This window comes from Strigops habroptila, chromosome Z, assembly GCF_004027225.2.
Source record: "Strigops habroptila isolate Jane chromosome Z, bStrHab1.2.pri, whole genome shotgun sequence".
Classification (NCBI taxonomy): Eukaryota; Metazoa; Chordata; class Aves; order Psittaciformes; family Psittacidae; genus Strigops; species Strigops habroptila.
Window position 1 is genome coordinate 5,595,048 of NC_044302.2, and position 19,048 is coordinate 5,614,095.

Consider the following 19,048-nt stretch of genomic DNA (forward strand, 5'->3'; position numbering starts at 1 on the left):
GCCTTTCAGATCGCCAAAAAACTTGTACTTGACCTGTCCTCCAGGTCATTAGGGGATAAATCTTTACTGAACCCAGCAGTGTTCAATACTGTATAAAAAGCCAAAAAGCAAGAATCCCCCATAAACACTCAACATGTTAACATGTAGCATAAATGGGATCTAGGAGAATTTTTTTAAATATTATTTTAATTTTTAATAACTTCTAAATTATCAAGTCTGCAAAATGTGTAAATCTTCAACTGATGAATGTATCATGCCTGCTTGTTCTAGTAACTCTGAAAAGCCATTGGGTGTCAGGATGATGTGAAAATGCTTAACTGTGATATTGCTTATTAGCGAAGTCCTTAAAGCCCCAGAATATATTGACATGCATACTTATACAAGATACAAGTAATCTGAAGACAAAGTTCACACACACACAAAAGCTCTAAATTTGCATTAGTGAATACACGGGTCATGTCACAACATGTTTGACAGGGACCCTTTAAAAAGTTTAAAAAATTAAAAAAAAGAAACCTCACACACAGGAGAAAAAAAAAACAAAAAACCAAAAAAACCCCCAAACAAACAAAAAACCCACCCCAAAGCACAAAAAAACAATCAACCAAAAAAACCCCCACAAAATGAAAACAAAAAAAAACAAACAAAACCAACAGTTCATCCACACTGCCTTGACATTAGCCATACAACAGGTACTTGGCTACATAAAATATTCACTAGTTCTCCAGTGTGATTAGTACTACTATACAGATAAATGTACTTAAAATAAAGTTAAATATTTAGCCCATTTCTGATTGATGATATAAAAAAGGACTGTCTTAAAAAGTAGAAGCTACAAGCTTGTACTAAGATCACACAACTTAGACACAAGAAGGCCAGTATACCAAGAGCTAGATCCAGCTCATTTTGAAAGAATTATAATCTATTCCTTATCTTAAAAAGCTGCATATACTAGACCCGTGATTCATTATCACAAAGCCACAAGATAATTCTAGAGATAGAAAGGAAACAAAAGACAAAATGATTTCAAGATAATTTCCTGCTAAGTTCAAACACACGCTAAATGGTCCAACAAGTATTGAACATCACCAACCACAAGGGTGTTTGCTGACTTGCAGGTAAATAAAAGTGTATCCCTTTCAGGGTAGTTTGAACAGTTGCTGACTAAATGACTTTGTGCTGCTACAACTTAAATCAAACAAGTTACTAGAACACTTTCTAAAAAGATTTCAACAAATCTATTCTTACTCATCAGGAAACTGCTGTGCACCAAACAGTCATAGTGAGTTTGTTAAGAAACTAGAGGCCAAATTCAGTCTCTTCTTTCTTACTAGTACAGTTGCCTTAAACAGGAATCTATCTTTTCCATAGTAATGAAGGACACTGGGGAATTTTAGTGGTACCAAAAATATTAGCAGCAGCCAATTACTGTACATCGCAGGAATACTTGCCAGTTCAAATTGACCTGATGACCCTCCATTCTTTTCCTGCATAATCACGATCCCTAGGTGCCCTCTCAGTGAGAGATGGAAGTATATAAACAACGAGTAACACTATTTTTTATAAGATGGATTAACTGCTTAACGCAAAGGTTATTCAGTTTGATTTGGTGGTGAAATGAGAAGTGAGGAACTGGATGATTAATAACACCAATATGACTGTAAATGTTAGCAGAGTTGTTTGTTATGGAGGTACCAAATTATATTAAGCTTTAACTTGTCAAGTTATTCTAGATATTTAAGAAAAGTTATCTCTAAGGTATGCAAAAGTTGTAAAGGAATACTCTTGAAAGCAACAGAATTGTGATGATCAACAAATAAGGAATTTTAGGTCCAGAAGGAGCCATCTGTCCTTGCAGTAGCAGAATCAATTCCTGGGGGAGGACAAATGTAGATTTTTACCCTGTGATGCTCCATTAAATGCTTAAGGTGTGTGCTGAGATAAGTGTTACTATAATAACCATAATAAATGTTCCTTCAGGTTTGTGAAAACCAGCATGGAACTATTGGGGCAATCATTAGAGATGATTATTGATGTCTCTGGTGGAGAGAAATGACTAAACTCTTACTCAGGGAATCATCTTTTCATGTGAATAATTTCTCCTATTACGGCGCTCTCTCAAATCCACCCTGTATCTGGAAACTGATGGAAAAGATTATAGTGGAGAAAACACTAGCAATATTTTGTGTCTCTGATGCAAAAAAGAACCTTGAGTTTAGTTTTGAACACAACATAGTTTGATCTCCTCTTGGAAATGTCTCAGTTCCTTAATAAATCTGAGGTATTGCTGGTGAAACTGGGGTAGTTGTCATATGTTGACTGCATCATTCATGCATACCAGATGAGAGAACAACAATGGAAGAAATGGACAGAAGTCTCACAGGTTCTTCTGGTTTCTGTGACACCTCTTGTTCATTATGGATTTAAGGACATTAAGGATGTCATGGTAATTTTAGTGTCTTGCAGAAATCACCACATCGTTTTCCCAAACTCCTTATTTAAAAATTACTCTGTTGCTATCCTGATGTGAAAAAGTATTATGAAACATGTATCAACAATAAAGGTATCTATGCAAATACACTTTCTTACAGATGTACGTATGTAGACACGAACACACACATATTCTTTCTCTGTGTACATAATAGTTAAACTTTCAGGATGTTACAGGATGAAAGCTGCTTTATAAATGAAAGATATTACATATCCTAAGAGACATCTACTTATCCTTTATGATCTTGCTTAATGTTCTACTAAATCATGCTTAGTCTGTTGCTTTCCCACTTATATCCTCATTTACTACAATGAATTTTAAATTTAAACCTTTTTCAAATGGTTCTTTTAAATGTTCCCCACAACTCTGGCACAAATTTCCACAGAACTCCAGCAGTCTGTGGAGATTAACACATAGGATTGGCATAGTTTTGTCTATACCAGAAGATTTTCATGCTGGACACAAAACAATAACAACTTGAAAAAAAGTTATATGTCAATCCATCACTCACCCACAAAATTTAGATTTTTTTTTTATAGATAAAGGAGAGTTAACATCCTTAGTTCATAAAAAGAATCTAATTCAATTCAAAATGTCTTCACACAACTTTTCTACCATTCAAACTCTCATAAAAATGTTTTAATGCTGAAAGGTAAATTGGTGTTTTCTTGGCACACTCTCCAGGGTGAATTTTAGTTCAGATAAAAGACTTCAGCAATCTCTGAATAATATGTCTCACTGAAATTTATGGAAGCTTTGCCATTAAGTCTTACGGATGAAAGTTAAGTGTGATATAAAAGAAAATATAGTAAAATTGGTTGCATTCCAGATCTGCATTTGGTTCTGAGCTTCCACAAAATCTTTACGTTTATACAAGAAGCCCATGAAGCAACAGTGAAACTAACTGAGAAGTCTAAATGCAGCTTAGGGCTGAAAGAGATTATAGGTTTAGACTTTTTTAATAAAATGAATTTATTTAGAATATTTTTGCCTGACATCTTTCATTAGTCTGTTAATAATTTGAAATAATTAACAAGTTTTCATTTGTTTCAAAAAATCATCTCATTTTACTTTGAATCACTGTCAAACATATTTTACAATTGTCCTAGTTCTGCTTGCTACTGAAAAGCACAAAGTCCCTTTTTGTGGATAAATACTTCCCTAGTTCACATGAAATCTGAATGTAGGTTACTCATAGAGAAAAGCACTGAACATTCACAGAAGCTAACACCTTCTTGTTTCACAGTCAATTATTCATGTTTCCAGTCTATAAGACCATTTTTCTCTCCTTAAATAACCAAGTACTTCTCATTTACATGCTGAAGTTGCATACTGCGGGAAATAGAAGGAAAGCTAGCCCACACGTTTGATCTGGGCATTTATACTTGCAGTGAATAAACTTACAAGGCACACTTTGCCTCAAAAAAGGAACATTAAATTAATGAAAACTACCAGTGGCCCGTGTTCTTTATAGTATTTACTCTGGTATTTAATACAATTATGTAATTGTTGCTATGGAAACTGCCACATGTCTTGGCACCATAATAATTCTCAGACAAATGGATCTTTGTCAGAGCAAACTCCAAAGCCAGTGTATACGAAACCTGCATTTCTTTGGTGGTGGGAATCTGTTAAGCTGGAAGAAAAATTCATCCTGGACCTAAGGGAAAGCACAAGCCTGTCAATAGAGGTGAAGCTTTGCTGCAGAGCTGAGTGGAAGGCAGGAAAGGGCTATATATGAAAAATCACAAGCGCTGGGCCCTGCCATAAGACTCACGTGGTCACTCAGAAACAGCCCAGAAAGAGGTACAAGAATCACATCTGTAAAGCACTGTCAGACAAAACTCCTGTCTCGATGGTTTGATCCAAAGTCTGCTGGAATCTGATTATTTCAGCAGGTTCTGGATCAGGCTGAAGGATAAAAAGGGAAAGTAGGTGACTGGAATTTCTATGAAAATAGATTATTTCAGAGGTTCAGGAGATTTCTTATATAAAAGGAGCTCTTTGTTGTTTCCTCAACAGCAAGTGGTCTGCACAGAGGATTGTCATAAAAATATAGCCAAACAGGCAGCTAAATGATACTATACAGAACGACCCATTGATGAGAACAAGCTCTTGCTTTCATTGACATTAATTAAGATGTATTCTGTGAAACCTGCAATGTAGCATTGCAGACTTTAAAAAGAAAATTAAAAATTTCAACCTTTCACTGGCGATTACAGCAGGAAAATGTCATTTACCACAATACCATCAACACATAGGTATTAAATTCTAAAATTACTTCTACATCAGAATTTTATGCATCAATTCCAAGTCAGTGGACATTTATAATGTGAAAAAGAACAAAAATAAAGTAATAACAATTTAATCTTTTAATGGCTAGTAGAACACGTTAAGCTTCCTTCTAAATGGAATGCAAAAGTGAGAAAATGAATTTTCTTTTGATTGTTCTTTAAGAAAAACCATCTTTATACGTCTGAAGGACACCTTCATATCTTAAGACAAAATATCTCCACAGCTTTTCTGAAATGGTGTTCTAGATACTGTTTTGATCAGTATAATGACTCATAAATATATCATAGATATTGATGCACCCCTGTGACTTACTCTATTTTGTGCCTTAAAATTAAATGCAAAACATGGTGTTTTATTTATGCAGCGCATCACTTTTTGCAGCAACTGCTATATGCAAAATCTAATAACATGGAACTCTTTGAGCCTGTTTGTCAATATCTCCTATGAGAGTCTGTCTTCTGCAAAATGACTTTTGCAGAGTCATTTTCAGCCTATTTGGAGCTCTATTCTAAACTGAAAAAATGCTAATATACATTAATGGGAACGATTGCTTGCTATATCAGAGAGGCTGATTCTTGATCTTATTTTCCAAGTAAATTATTGAACTGCCAGATGACTAAACTCAACTATTCACTCCTTGCATGAATATTTTTCTGCGAGAGAATCCTGATTCATAATAAGATTATTGATCCTTTATCATCTGTTCTAAAGCAGAAAACCATACATGTAAGATTTAAGGCTCTAGGCACTTTTTATCTCGTGTCAATAAAATTTGCAATCTATATCATGCAGGGATAAAGCAGCAAGTAAGATACAAACAAGAAATGCTAACGTTTAAATCCAAGGAGCTTACTTTCATTATTTCTGTTTGATACTTTAAGAAAGAGGCACAGGCATAAAGCAACTTGCACAAGCACACACATCCAGGCAGTGACTCAGTGGGAAACAAAATTCAGGTCAGCAAGACATCTGGGGAAGTTTTCAGCCAGGCTGCCTCTCAGGTCCCCAGTATAATAAACATAGCAGGGTACTGATGTTGGGAAGAGCAATGGTTTGACAAAGGGAAAAGTAGAAATTGCATATCTCACTAGCCCCTAGCCATTACAAAGTGGACTGGACAGAGTAAAAGGACTAGACCACCTTCATTTCCTTCAATCTGAGCTACTGTTGGAGAGGGCTTTAAACTTTGTCTACAACCTGGTGTCTCTGGATGTGTTCCTCTCTCTTAACTCCTTTTCTTTCTCCTGTTCCTTTTCCATTTAGTGACTGAAAAGTGTCCTGAGGGTTTGACAGGTTCTGTTTAATCATTTCATCCTTCTGTATGGAAGACTGCTGAGCACCATACAGTGAAGCTACTACCAGACTGGAATTTCTGAGTATCTTCATGCCCTCTTACCTGCTTTGGGTCCAGTCTCTTGATATCTCATGCCCCATCCCCTACCCCTCACAAAGTGTCTGTGGTGCTGTAACAAACAAAAACTCTAAATAGCTCCCTTCAACGAGAAGAGGGGAAGCTGCATTTTGCCAACACACAAAAAAAAGATAGAGAAAGATTGTTTCCCAAGGTTTTCTTTCAGCTCCCAGTGTACTAAGGGTATATTCATTAAAACCAGCATTAGATTACAGAGGGGGAGGAGAACTAGTGGACAGCCACTTTATTTAGCCTTGGAAGACACAGTTAGATTCCCAGCTTGCTGCTTTTTGTAACTCACAATCTGTTATGAGACTCTACAAAAAATAAGCTATACTTTGTCTTCCACAAAACCAGACATCTGAAATAAATCCACTCATGTCTGGTCAAATGATCAGATTAGATGAAATTTCCAGCTTTTGGTTGTCCTACAATTTCCATAAGACAAAGCAGAGATCAAGCATTGGATAAGACATAAGATTAAAAAAAAAAATGACTGTCACTCATCAGCTCAGCTTGTTCCCAACTAGGGTTTGTAAGTGATTCATCTTTCCATTAGCGATCTGAACCTTAGCAATTCTATGAATTATTCCAAATGAACCCAAAGTTCATTTTAGGAATCATGGGTGAATCAAAATATTTCCATGTCTATTTTTAGTATCACTAAACATTCAAGTCCTGACTGTGTGAAAGGGTATTAAGCAAAGACTAGGCAAAGCAGAGCCCGAGCGCAGATGTGAGTGTCTCACCAGCGCTACCTCACGGTGAATGGAATTGAACTTCATTTCCTTTATTGAGCACTCTGATTGCCTGAGGGTACAAGCATATACGCACACAGCTATTACAAAGATAAAACTGTAGTGCTACACCTTCCACAGGCCCATGGCAAATCTTCTGTGCACTCATATTCTACATGCCTCTCAAAAATCACAGCAGCTTTTATATGAAGACTCCCCTCTGTCAAGATGGACAGGAAGCAATATATCTAGCCAAAATCATAGGAGGAAAACAGCATTAAAAACAGTCTGTAGAAAGCAATCTAACTGTAACCTGATGTATGGGTTTTTGCTTTCAATAGCATGTATGCGTATATGTAGGTACAGATATTCATGGAGTTTAGGGTATTTTGCAGAAATGTCCAGACTTCTGGAAAAGCAGCAATGCTGAATCTGCTCTTCTGTCATTCGACCCTGCAAAATATTCTGCGACCAGAGAGCAACAGTCAAGTTGGCTGATGACGTTGAGGAACCATCTATCCTCCCATATTGTAGTCATGGCCACCCTTTAATAGAAAGCTGCAGGCTCTGCAGATCTAATACGTTTCTGGCAGAAGAGAAAGATAACATGCTCTTCAGACTCAATAAGTAGCGTTAAAACAGTAAGCGGTATTCTAAACAGCCCTTGACTATGCTATGGCCAAGAAGTTAGTCATGTGGGACTGATCAGTGAGGCCTGCTCATCTTCAGCAGGAAAGAACCACACCCCTCCATCACTAGAATACCAAAAGCTTTTCTGCATGCTACAGACTGGACCTCTAAATATTTTCCATATTCATCTAAAGTATGGTTGGTAGCAATCAGTAAATTTTAAGAATTATGCTATCTCTTCCTAGGCTCAGACTGCCAGTCAGCACATTAGAGATCATTGTTGAAAGTCATTTCCAAACATGTTGGGAATCTGAAATTAGAAACATTAACAATGGGATTTCACAGATGTAGGTTACATGCTTTCAGAAAAGGAATGGCACTTCCTGACAGTGGGGAAATACTTAAGAACTTCTTATCCCCTAATTAAACAAGGTACTGTACTCTAAGTGCTGAATGCTAAGCAGTGTTCTAGCATGTGCTCATCTTAACCCTACAGAATTATGCTGAATTACTAAAGCTCCTGAATTACAAAGGCTCCATCTGAGCATTTCTTAGCCAAGACTACTTGCATAAACAGATGGAGCAGTTTTGCTGTTTCCATGATGGCACATTTTGATTGCAAAAGTACAGGATTAAGCTCAAATTTATCATAAAATCACTTTAGATTGGACTCCGTAGTTTTTATATCCTTCTCAAGTGTGACAAAGAAAGACAAGACTGTCTGTTGTGTTTAAAATAGGCAAACAATAGCTGAAATGTCTGGTAAAAAAATATTGATTTAACAGCAATAGAGTGCTGCCTGAGGCCGGAGTAGGACAGCCAGCCACAAAGATCTTTATATTCCCTTGAAGAAGGGGATAATCCTCACTAGAAGGATTTCCCAGGACACATTAATACATCATGTAACTCCCAACGGCACTGCAGGCACCAAGGATCACCACACTAAAAAAGGTAACCTTCTAGTCATGAGCTGAGTATCAAAATCCACAAAGAAGTGGTGAATGCAGGTAGAGATGATGCTGTGATGTTGCTTTATGGAGTCACCTATAAGGAAAGATTGGCAAGTGGCAGAATATGTCAGATTTAGACTGGTTTTCTCTGAAGCAACACAAAACGGTTGGAACAGAATCTGGGAGTGGGACCAAATTAGACTTGGCTTTTGAATGTAGTCTAGTGATAGATTTCAACACTAGGCATTAATTAATATTGCTGGGACGTTTTGAGGGGAGACTACCGAAACCCAAATAGGACATAAAGAGAAAAGGTCACTGACAAAGCTATGTCATAGTCTGTGTAAATACACACCTTGTAATTCCCCTAGATTGTAACTTTCATAGAATGTCTCCTCTCAAAGACACTGAAGGGTTGCTTCTCTAAGAAAACCAAAATAAAACTTCAGAATATGCTTCTCAGGGAGTCAGATCTTCACACATAAAGTGATTTCCTGAAGTTTAACTTCAGACTTACTGTCAGAAATGTCTCAAACTCCTCTGTGGTAACTAACTTCTAACTGGGGAGTGAGAATCTCCATTTTGATAGTGCTTCTAAGATTTCAAAACCTGGAGTGAAAACAAAATCATTTGAATGTTCTTGTGAATGCACCAGAAGGAACATGCCTTGCCAGTTTGAGACACAAGACCGACAAGTGTCCAGCTCCTGCAAGTGTAGCTTCCCTACCCTGAATTTGGCAGTGGATGGTCCTAAATCTGCAGCTCCACCATGTAAGACACTCACTCAAGTATGACCCTGTTAAAATTTAATTTTGTGAAGAAACAGCATATTTAAAAACAATTAAATTCCATTTAAGTGTTCTGGTCAGCTCTCTTCAGTTATGCATTCTGGTACCTTCTCTCCTGCTGGCAATCTATATTCACATCATGTGCTGCTTAAAGTGCAGATCAAAACCTTTCCACAGCCATGGACTTTCAGAAGGTTGTTCAACCTTTCCCCTAAAGATAACTTTTCTTTTTTTTTTAATGGAAGATTAAAGTTATACTGAGCTACTGATGGACATATAATGACAATGCTGGTAGCTAGAAGTTTAAATACCAAAATAAGACAATAGATCAGTCATTTTTATTACAGCTTCTTTATAATTCCTTGAAATTGTACGTTTGTAAAGGTACCAGGCTTAATTGTCCAGTAAGCCACTGTCTTGCCTGCCTATCTCCTAAATGTCATCTCCTAAATGACACAGATGCAGTGGCTATTTCACATTTCCGTTTGTTACTTTCATGGGTGTGAAGCAAACACTCAGTTTGTGAAATACTTTTCCCTGTAGTCTGAGGTTAGTACTGCACTGAAACTCAGAAATGGAAAAGAAATGACACGTCATTCAGTAGACAGAATGGAAAAAATGTCACTAGTGCATAGAGACAGGGTGTAAGTCATGTGCTGCTCTTTGTGGACAGATGTTAATGTATTTTAACACAAGGCAATGCCAGGTAAGCAGGCCTATACAAAAATTTAAATTTCACAGCACAGAATTCTTTTCCATGTACTTAAAACTTGGAGTGAATGTAAAGGTTCCGTAAATTCTAAATTACACATTTAGACTATGATTTTCTTTTTCAGTTATGGCCAAATTATGGTTATATGGCTTAATGTACACCAGAAGAACCAGACAATTTTGGGTTCTTTCCTTTGAATCATTTCTTTATGAACGTTTAGCATTTACCCCTGAAGATGTAATACATTTTTCAAAACCTGGAATATCTGTATTTTAAATTAAACTAAATAATAAAACACTACAGCAATATCTGGGTTGAAGACTGATTTTGATATCTACTAACAGATTAAAACTGCCTAGAGTCCTAGTAGCACATGTCAATACCTAGCAGCATCTCCTGGCACTTCTTTCTAATCTTTTGTATATATCTTACCTTTAATGCACCGCGGTTTTCATTTTCTTCTACAATCAAAATTTCTGCCATATCCTCAGCATGCTCAGACTGTGCGTGGACAAACAAGGCTCTGCCAGCTTCTGACATATTCTTTAGTGCAACTAAAGTCCCATCGCGTTCCACCTTAAAATTTGGGTTAGAAACTTCGAAGGTCAATTTGTTATTCCCCTTGCAGTCATCAAATTTCACTGGGGGAAGAAGAAAAAATAAACAAACTATTATAAGTATCCGCTTTGGAACACAGTCTTCAAACGTCTTTTGTTATTGGCTTGTCTACACATCTCTGGAAGAAATGTGTCTCAATCTACCAGGAAAAACTTTCAAAGAAGCTGTGTATTTGTGTGACTATAATTCACAGAGAAATTTTAAGAATATTCATTTTCAGAAGGATGAAGATATTTTGGCCATGCTAACTGGGGAGGTAGATAAGAGATAAAACACTTTGCACATGAACATTTTGCAATCACTCCAAAAAACGCATCAAATGCACACCTACTTCTAAAAATTGGGCAGCAACAGTAGAAACCTTGTTGTCACACTCATTGTAACCCGGGATCTCCAGGCTTTTCTCTTGGCAAAGCGGTTTCAGATATCCAGTAAAACTTTAAACTGGTTATTTACAAAATACTCAACCTCAGACTACTGTAAATGTGTTGTGTAACAGAAAACTCAACCTGTTAACATTTCTTACTATGTACCAGGATAGTGATAGAGTGCATGAGCTGCACTATCAGCATAGCTAATGATTATGAGAACTTTTAATCAAACATTAGTTCTCAATAATTTTGTTTCATTTTGCATGAAAAATCTTAAATATTTTGGAAAGCTAGCATAAAGAGAAATATGTCTCTACAGTACAGAGGTTTGAGACTGCCTCAAGTTCCTTCTCTGAACCAGGTAGATTCATTTTGCACAAAACACTGGAAAAAACATTACTGATGTAACTACCAGCTATATCGTTAAGGTCTTCACCACAGACTTGTAATTGCTAAGTAAATTTCTCAGGTTTTGAAATATCTGAACAATATATTTGCCTGTGAAGGGTCTTTTTGCAGGCATTCTGGTCTGTATTCCCTACCTGCTCCTGGAGTTACTGCTGTTGTAGATTTTTCATTTATCTGTATGCTCTTGCTATTTTGATTTTACATTTTATTTCTACTGGATCTTTAATAACCGCATTACAATTTCAGAAGCTAATACAGACAGGGATACAGACTACAGAAGATCAAACACAATGGAGTTTTACTGAAAATAAAGCACTTTGCATAATTGTTTCAATTCACAGTATAGACTTTTTTAATTGGCTCATTGCCTTTAAAGGAAAAACATAATCCCAGATTTTCTCGCAGCCTGCCCAATACCCCAGATTTTCTTGACTGTGTAATCTCTATAACCAGTTTCAGTGCACATATAGAATCTCATAGTGGATGACCACACACCGCTCCTGGGAACTTACACAAAAATCCTGTTCATTAAATTTTGCATCTATTTCCAGATATACCAACTCGAGAACACAGCTGCCAGGGGATCTCATGGAAATCCTTCCACTCTGCGCATTCACTGGGATTGAATCCCAAAGTAGAACCACCACAGTGAAAAAGAACTGTTGCTGGCTCCAGGATGTGAATACAACCTCACACGTTCTCTCCCACCTGCTTTTCCCCAGGGAAGCTTGACTCCTTCATTCCCAATTCCTCTGCCTTCTCTTTCAGAGCAGCACAGGAGGATGGAGAACATGGGGTTACAGAGAGGAATCAGTGGCTCCTCTCTGCAGCTCCTTCCTCCTCCTCACACTTTTCCTCTGCTCCAGCGTGAGTCCACCCACCTCCATGGGCTGCAGCTTCCTTCAGGACACATCCACCTGCTTCAGTGTGGGGTCCTCTGAGGAGCCCCCGCTCCAGCACATGCAGCCCTTCTAATTCTTCCCCTTCCTCTTCCTCCCCTGGGGCTCACACACTCTCACACCCTTTCTCCCCTCACACCGGCAGCATTTTGCCCCTTCCCCAGAGGCAGCACCAGCCTCACTGACAGGCTCAGCAGTGCCCTTTGCTGGGGCAACGCCAGAACCAGCGTTGTGCCCTCACAGAGGCCCCGTGGGTGTCACCCAGCAACCGCACACCAAGCAATGACAACAGCTCTGGAGCCTGAGGTGGGATTGTAAGAAACAAAGTTATGATCCCATTAATTTGTGGCTATTTGTGGCTATCCCAAAGAGTCCAAAATCTATAATCACGACATAAAAATTACTCCTGCACCTGAAGGATCAAGTTTCAGCCTTGCTTACATCTTTTAACTAAAAGGGGCTCCTGTTTAGTCTGCTTTACTCCAGGGCAAAAGAGCTGTCCTTGGATTCACAGTGGGATAACCTACCAGCATTTCATCAGCTCATTTGCCATTTCATTGAATTTTGCTGAAAGCAAGAAAGATTATAAATAAAAAAGACACAAAAGCTCTTTTCCCTTAGATACTCCAATCCCTCCAGACAAATCTATCTCAGTCTGTCATGTCGCAAACCCCTGCTTGCAAAGTCTTACACTGCAGTAGAAGCAGGGGGGGAGACACAGAAAGTGGGAGTAGCAGCAGTTTAGATCAACTTCACAGTGTCCAGGCTATGCTGGTGTCCATGCCGCTCTTCAAGGCTGGGAACCACTTGCCAAAAGAGTCTTGTGCTCATGGTAGGATTTTGATGGAAGGTTCTCTGTTAGCAAGGCCTCCCTGGTGCAAAACAGCCCATCACAATTTATGTTGTTGATATGACAGGCATTTTAACAGATTTACCGCAATCTCCTAAAGCTATCAACCCACTAAAAAGACAAAACTTTCCTGTCACCACAAACGTGGGAAGTCGAAATTCTCTATGCTAATCACTGTATAGTTTGCAGCGTTGATGAATTAGGAGTAGATTCTCTTTTAGCTTATTCATTTCCTCCCTGTAACAAAACAAAACAATGAAAGAGGCTTTCTGGTAGGTACCTTGTCATAATGAATAAATATATGCTTCTCAAAAGCTAATGATGATCTGCTGTCTATTAATAACTTAGAATTGGAAAAATTTGGCATCGCTCTCTGAGAAATTAATTATGCCAAGAGGAAAATTTGAAAATAAAAAGTAAAGCCTAATAAAACTATGATAAAGTAATCACCTAAAAACAAATGTCATGTTTCAGAGCTATGGCATCACCCAGCCAAATACTACAGGTCACTTTCAAAAAGAGGCTACAGTGTATCATGCTTTAGAAGGCGGGGAGAAACTGGCTGGGAGTATACTTCTCTCACCTTGCTGCCCAGCATTCACAAACCTCAAGATTCCCGCATTGCTGCCATCTGCACACACTGCAGAAAATCAAAGACCACATGCAGATTTGACACATGGAATCAGAAGTACCTGGATCTATATTCTATATTCCATTGGAGTTGTGAATTTGACTCTTGTAGACCTTTTATATTTTGCTCATCTGTTGACCTTGCTTTAAGAAACCCTGCAACTTTCTCCAACAAAAGCAAAAGCAGAGTTGTTTGAAAACAAGAAACTGTTTTCTTACCATATATCTCATCCAAAAGCACTGATGCTTTCAATTCCCAATTCTACCACAGAAACAAGAGTATTTGGCCAGGTTAAGAGCAAGGAGAGGGAAAGGAAATGAAAAGGCTCTGGGATCTACTGATATGTAGGGGAGAAATTAGAACTGGTTTAAAGATGAAGTGATCATAAGGATAGAGAACTTTGAAGATTATTCCGACCAAGGGCCAGATGTGAAACTGAAGCAAATTGTTAAGAGAGTTGAAGAAAACTGTAGGCTTAGATAAAATCCCTAGTCTGAAGTTAGGGGCAGGTGTGAAATCACAATAATGACGTCTCCTGGACTAGAATGACCAGGGAACACCTCAGGAGACTGCATTACATTCCCAGTCATTTTCACGATGCCACTCACTTGGAACGATTTGCTTCCTTAAATTCATGTAGCTTCTGGGGAAAAGCCAATACAGATACCCAAAGTTTATATCACTTGAGCTGCCTGTACCAGGCCCCAGTAGAAGCTACATATCCTAAGGAGCCAGCCCTGGCACTGATAATGCTTTCCTGCCCTGACAGGCACTCAGGAGAGATCTTAGGAGTTTCAACTTCATCAGTTTACTCAGATTTTTCACCTGTGTCACTACAGCTATCCCTTAAACAAAGGTACACATTGCTGATGCTCAAAAAAAGCATAACCTGTTAAATATGGGTAAACAGGATTTTTAGTTCTTATTCTCTGGTGAAGAAAACTTGCTTTGTACACAAAGCCTGTGTACAAATCTCTATGTTAGAACTATAAAGAGTGATTAATCAATCAACTCTTGTGTCCTCCAAGTACTAACCAGTATAACAAGAAACTAAACAGGGTTTTGTGGATCTCAAAAGAAGGAAATCTCAAACAGATATTGAAGAAAGCCTTCCAGCTAACCATTAAAAGAGGGTGGTGAAGTCATGCTGAATACCTAGCATTGCAGGGTTTTAACACGAGCTTAATCAAATACCAGTTTAATCCAAAATCACTCAAGCCCAATCTCAGTAACTGATCCTGCTACAAACCAAGAGGATGGACTAAGTGGTACCTTAAAGTCTTTTCCACAGATGGAAATTCTAGATTAAATTAATCCCCTGTCCTTTCAGGTCTACATTAGGCCTATATATGTGGGGTTCATTCAAGAAAATTAAAACTACAAAAACGCAATGAACTTACCAATGTGTGTTACTACACAGCTTATTCATCTGGTGGAGTCCTGACACTGAAATCTCTCCCAAGGCTGAAGGAAATTTGAGCATGAGACTTGGAACTTCTGAGTACAAGTGGAACAAGCACACGCAAAAAAAACCCAGCTCAGAATGTTGCACTAAGAAGCTATCTAAATGATCAAAAGGGACAGGTTTCAAGAAGAAGGCATGGATGTCTGTTTTCAGAAATAAAACATGCCATTACAAAGAATTCTTTCAATCAAATCCTTTCAGATTAGTATTTAAAGAATCTCCAGACACCAAAGAAGTAAAGGTAGTTACTAAAATCTATGTCAGATGGATAACATGTGCTCTAAGGAGTCAGCCAAGGTTCATGGAGAGAAGAGACCAAACCATCTGGCGGTCTGCCTAAAACAAAAAAGTAGTCTCCTGATATATAACACTTCGCTGCTTGGCAACCATAATGGCATATGATCCTCGTGATGTACAATAATGTTCACGATGTTCATGCATTTGTCACAGAGATGACGTGTGAGGAAGCCATGGGTTGAATAACTGACGTTACTCATACTACCCAGCAGCATTATAACAGACTGGACAAATGGCAGCCTGATGAGAGTGGACACTAAAACCTCCTATATCCTCCTGCACATTCTCTTTGTGTTAGAGCTTACGGAGTTTAACTTGACTGTAAGCTCTTCAGAGCAAAGACCACTTGCTCACTCTGACTCTGATTCATGTTTGGTGCTCAAGGTGCTACAGAAGTGCAAAAGGTTAATAATAGTAACTGTTCAGCTATAGTCCTAAAGTTTTCATAATGCTACACCAGACAGGACTGGTGATTGTGTCTCATTGTCAAGAACTCAATGGGCAATTGAAACGATGTAATATTTATTTACATGAAGGTAGAGTTCTTCATTTATTGCTGCATATATTACTCCTTTGATGTTCCTAGTCATGTTCCAGCTGCCAGATGAACATCTTTATTGTGCCTAATATGCCACATGGTATGAGACAGGCTCCAAAACTCCATGCAAGCAAAATGAAAATACTGCCAAGCATCTCCCAGTGAAAAACAACGTGCATGTCACTCATCACCCTCTGTTCATTTCTCAGCCTCCTGTGTTAGACATTTCCTTCTTTCTGTAAGAAAGCTTATTCGCATGTGAATTGAACAGAATATTTTTGTGCACCAAGCAATATTCAGCATTAGGAATCTCAAGGCTTTAATCACTGACTTCAAGCTTATTATCAAAGGACCTGTTGGAAAAAAGATTCTTGTGTAAGATCCCAAGAATCCATTACTGTAATGAAGGAAAACTGAAGTTGCAGTTGGAAATATTACCCCCTACAGATCTCAGCAAGAAATCTCTAGTTCCTGGGATTCATCATTTTAGTGCATTCCATTCTCACTATTACAATGTACCACATATGTGAGGTTTCTACTGTGATATTTATGATAATGAACCACAGATGTTTTAAAGAAAACTATTTTAAAACATCAAAAGGCTAACAGTTGGATTTCTTGTAAACCATATAAAAGAAAACAACCTGAAATAGATTTCTTAGATTCAAAAGCATGTATTAAGTTGATATATTTCTCTTCTAAAGTAATATTTTCCCCAAGTTTAATTCTCAGAAGTTTAATTTGTTTTGAACAGAAATACAGAATCTATAATTTTCTCTCTGGTGAAATCTCTACAGAGGCATTCTGAATTGTTAAATATACATATTTACCTATAAGCACAAAAAAGAACCTCTTACACTGTATGTTTCTATGTACAGGTATTTGTATTTTTATGATAGCTAGCAACAAAATGGATCCTCAGTGAGGAAATGCCACATTTGAAAACACACACATGGAGACTTAATTTCTCTATCAATGAAGGTTAGCATACTCCTTGTAAATACAACTTAGCCTTGTTCAAATCAGCAGGAATTACTGCAGCAAGCAAATATTATCCTGTGTATTTTTTCTTATCTTTTTTAACAAATGTCTTTAGATCATATTGAAACCACAAGTCAGAAGCTATAGCTGTGAGAGGTCTAGAGATGTAAAAGCACATTACAGCTGCACAAAGGCAACTTAACTTTCCAGCCCAGCAGGGATCCCTCAGCTCTGCTAAAAAGTCCTCCCTGCTCAATGATATTACCACTATAGGTAAGTTAGAATCTGGCAAAGCTGAGCTTCATTAACTACAAAGAGATAAAAATGATGGTTGAAGCAAACATAAGTGCTTCTGAGTGCTGTTGTATATAAAAACTCATAAGTACCATTGACCTAGCAAAGCTCGTTAGCCATAAACATTGAAGCTGACTGAAAACAGCAGGCAAGTAGCAAAGAGGATAGTAACAGGCCACCACATGACAGCATTCATCACACTGTTGAATGCCTGACACTGGTACAGGGTGTCACACATCAGCCCAACGCAAGCTAATAGAAATGCAAAGTGTCGAGTCTTCAAAAGAGGAATTACGTCCTCCATGACACTTTTGGAGGCAGACTAAAATCTAGACAAGACACTGTCAACAGTTAAATCAGACAAGTTGTCCCTTATGATACAAGATTATAATTTTTGCATTACTAAAAGTGCTCTAGAAATAATGGATTTGTGATTTTGAAAAGCTATAAACATGACTAAAATATTGGTTTACACATACACACACACAAACCTTATTGAACATTTAAGAAAATTAAAAAATTAATTTTATTAAAATCCTTTTTGAAGGTTTTTAGATAGCTTAATACTAAGCTCCAGCTCTCCAGCAGAATGTCTACAGAATTATTTAAGAAAAAAAATACAGTAAACAATAGTAGTTTATTATCTCCCACTGCATGTTTATGATTCCCTTGTATCTATGTGAATTCTTCATGTGCCCCTGAAAAAAATTATAATGACATATTTAGCATCCAGATAATCAAAAACTAAGGAAACATGAGCAACAGTACAATGTTCATCGAACTATAACGAGGGTTGCTTAATACAAATACACAGTTATATTAGACTTCTTTGGAAGAACAAGTACTAAACAGCAGACTTTATCTTTGCATATACTTCTAATGTCTACAAAACCAACATGATTAGCTAAACTGGCAAACCTCCCCTTGCAACTTGTGTGTGATGACCAGATGTGTGCATAGCCTCAATAAAATGCAGGAATTAGGCCAACAGTTCATCCGGCGGGCACTAGGGCTTACATATCTGCTCTTCAGAGAATATCCTTTCCACAGTACAAATAATACCTATTAATAGTCACAGGCTTTTTCAATGCTGTCAAAATGCATGACAGGAATTTATCACAGATGGGAGATAAGCTTCCCATAGATCAAGAAAGATAAGGGATTTCACCCAGAAACCAGCTGCAGCCAGTAAAAGATATGGTATTTTCACTGGGAGAATCTTACCAGTCCCTCTTCTGCATTATCTGGCTATCACTGACTGCCCTAGCAGAGCTGTAAAAACTGCTAACTACTTGAAAGGTGAATGGTTCACCTGAGTGATGCCAGACTAAAGGTTGCTCCCATTGTGGAATGAGTAGGATGTGGGATTCCAGAACAAGTGACTCCATCCCCACTGAAGACCCATATTAGTGATGCTCTGCTTAGTCTCTCTCCTCACCTCCTGCTATATCCAATACTGTATTCTGGCACTTTTTCACATCATGCCAAGCTCTGGCTCTCTTCTTATAGCACACCATACCACCACTTCGCTAGATACGAGTATGGCATAAATATCCTGAGCTAAAGCTGAGCAACCCTGCCCTAAGATCAGAAGCATTACAACTTGTATCAGCCCAGGTCTGAAGCAAAGTGTATTAGCCCAGCAGCAGTGGAGTTTAGGATTCCAGCAAGTACTTTCACAG

General features: G+C 38.0%; 1 protein-coding gene across 6 annotated transcripts in view; it reads right to left on the reverse strand.

Moving 5' to 3' along the window:
• CDH13 (cadherin 13) overlaps window positions 1-19,048 on the reverse strand; it is a 509,619-nt gene that overhangs the window by 335,371 nt on the left and 155,200 nt on the right. For all 6 annotated transcript variants that reach the window (XM_030469853.1, XM_030469854.1, XM_030469852.1 and 3 more), the window contains exon 3: window positions 10,447-10,655. In XM_030469853.1, coding sequence (XP_030325713.1) covers window positions 10,447-10,655 — 209 coding nt within the window. The remainder of the gene's footprint in view (window positions 1-10,446; window positions 10,656-19,048) is intronic.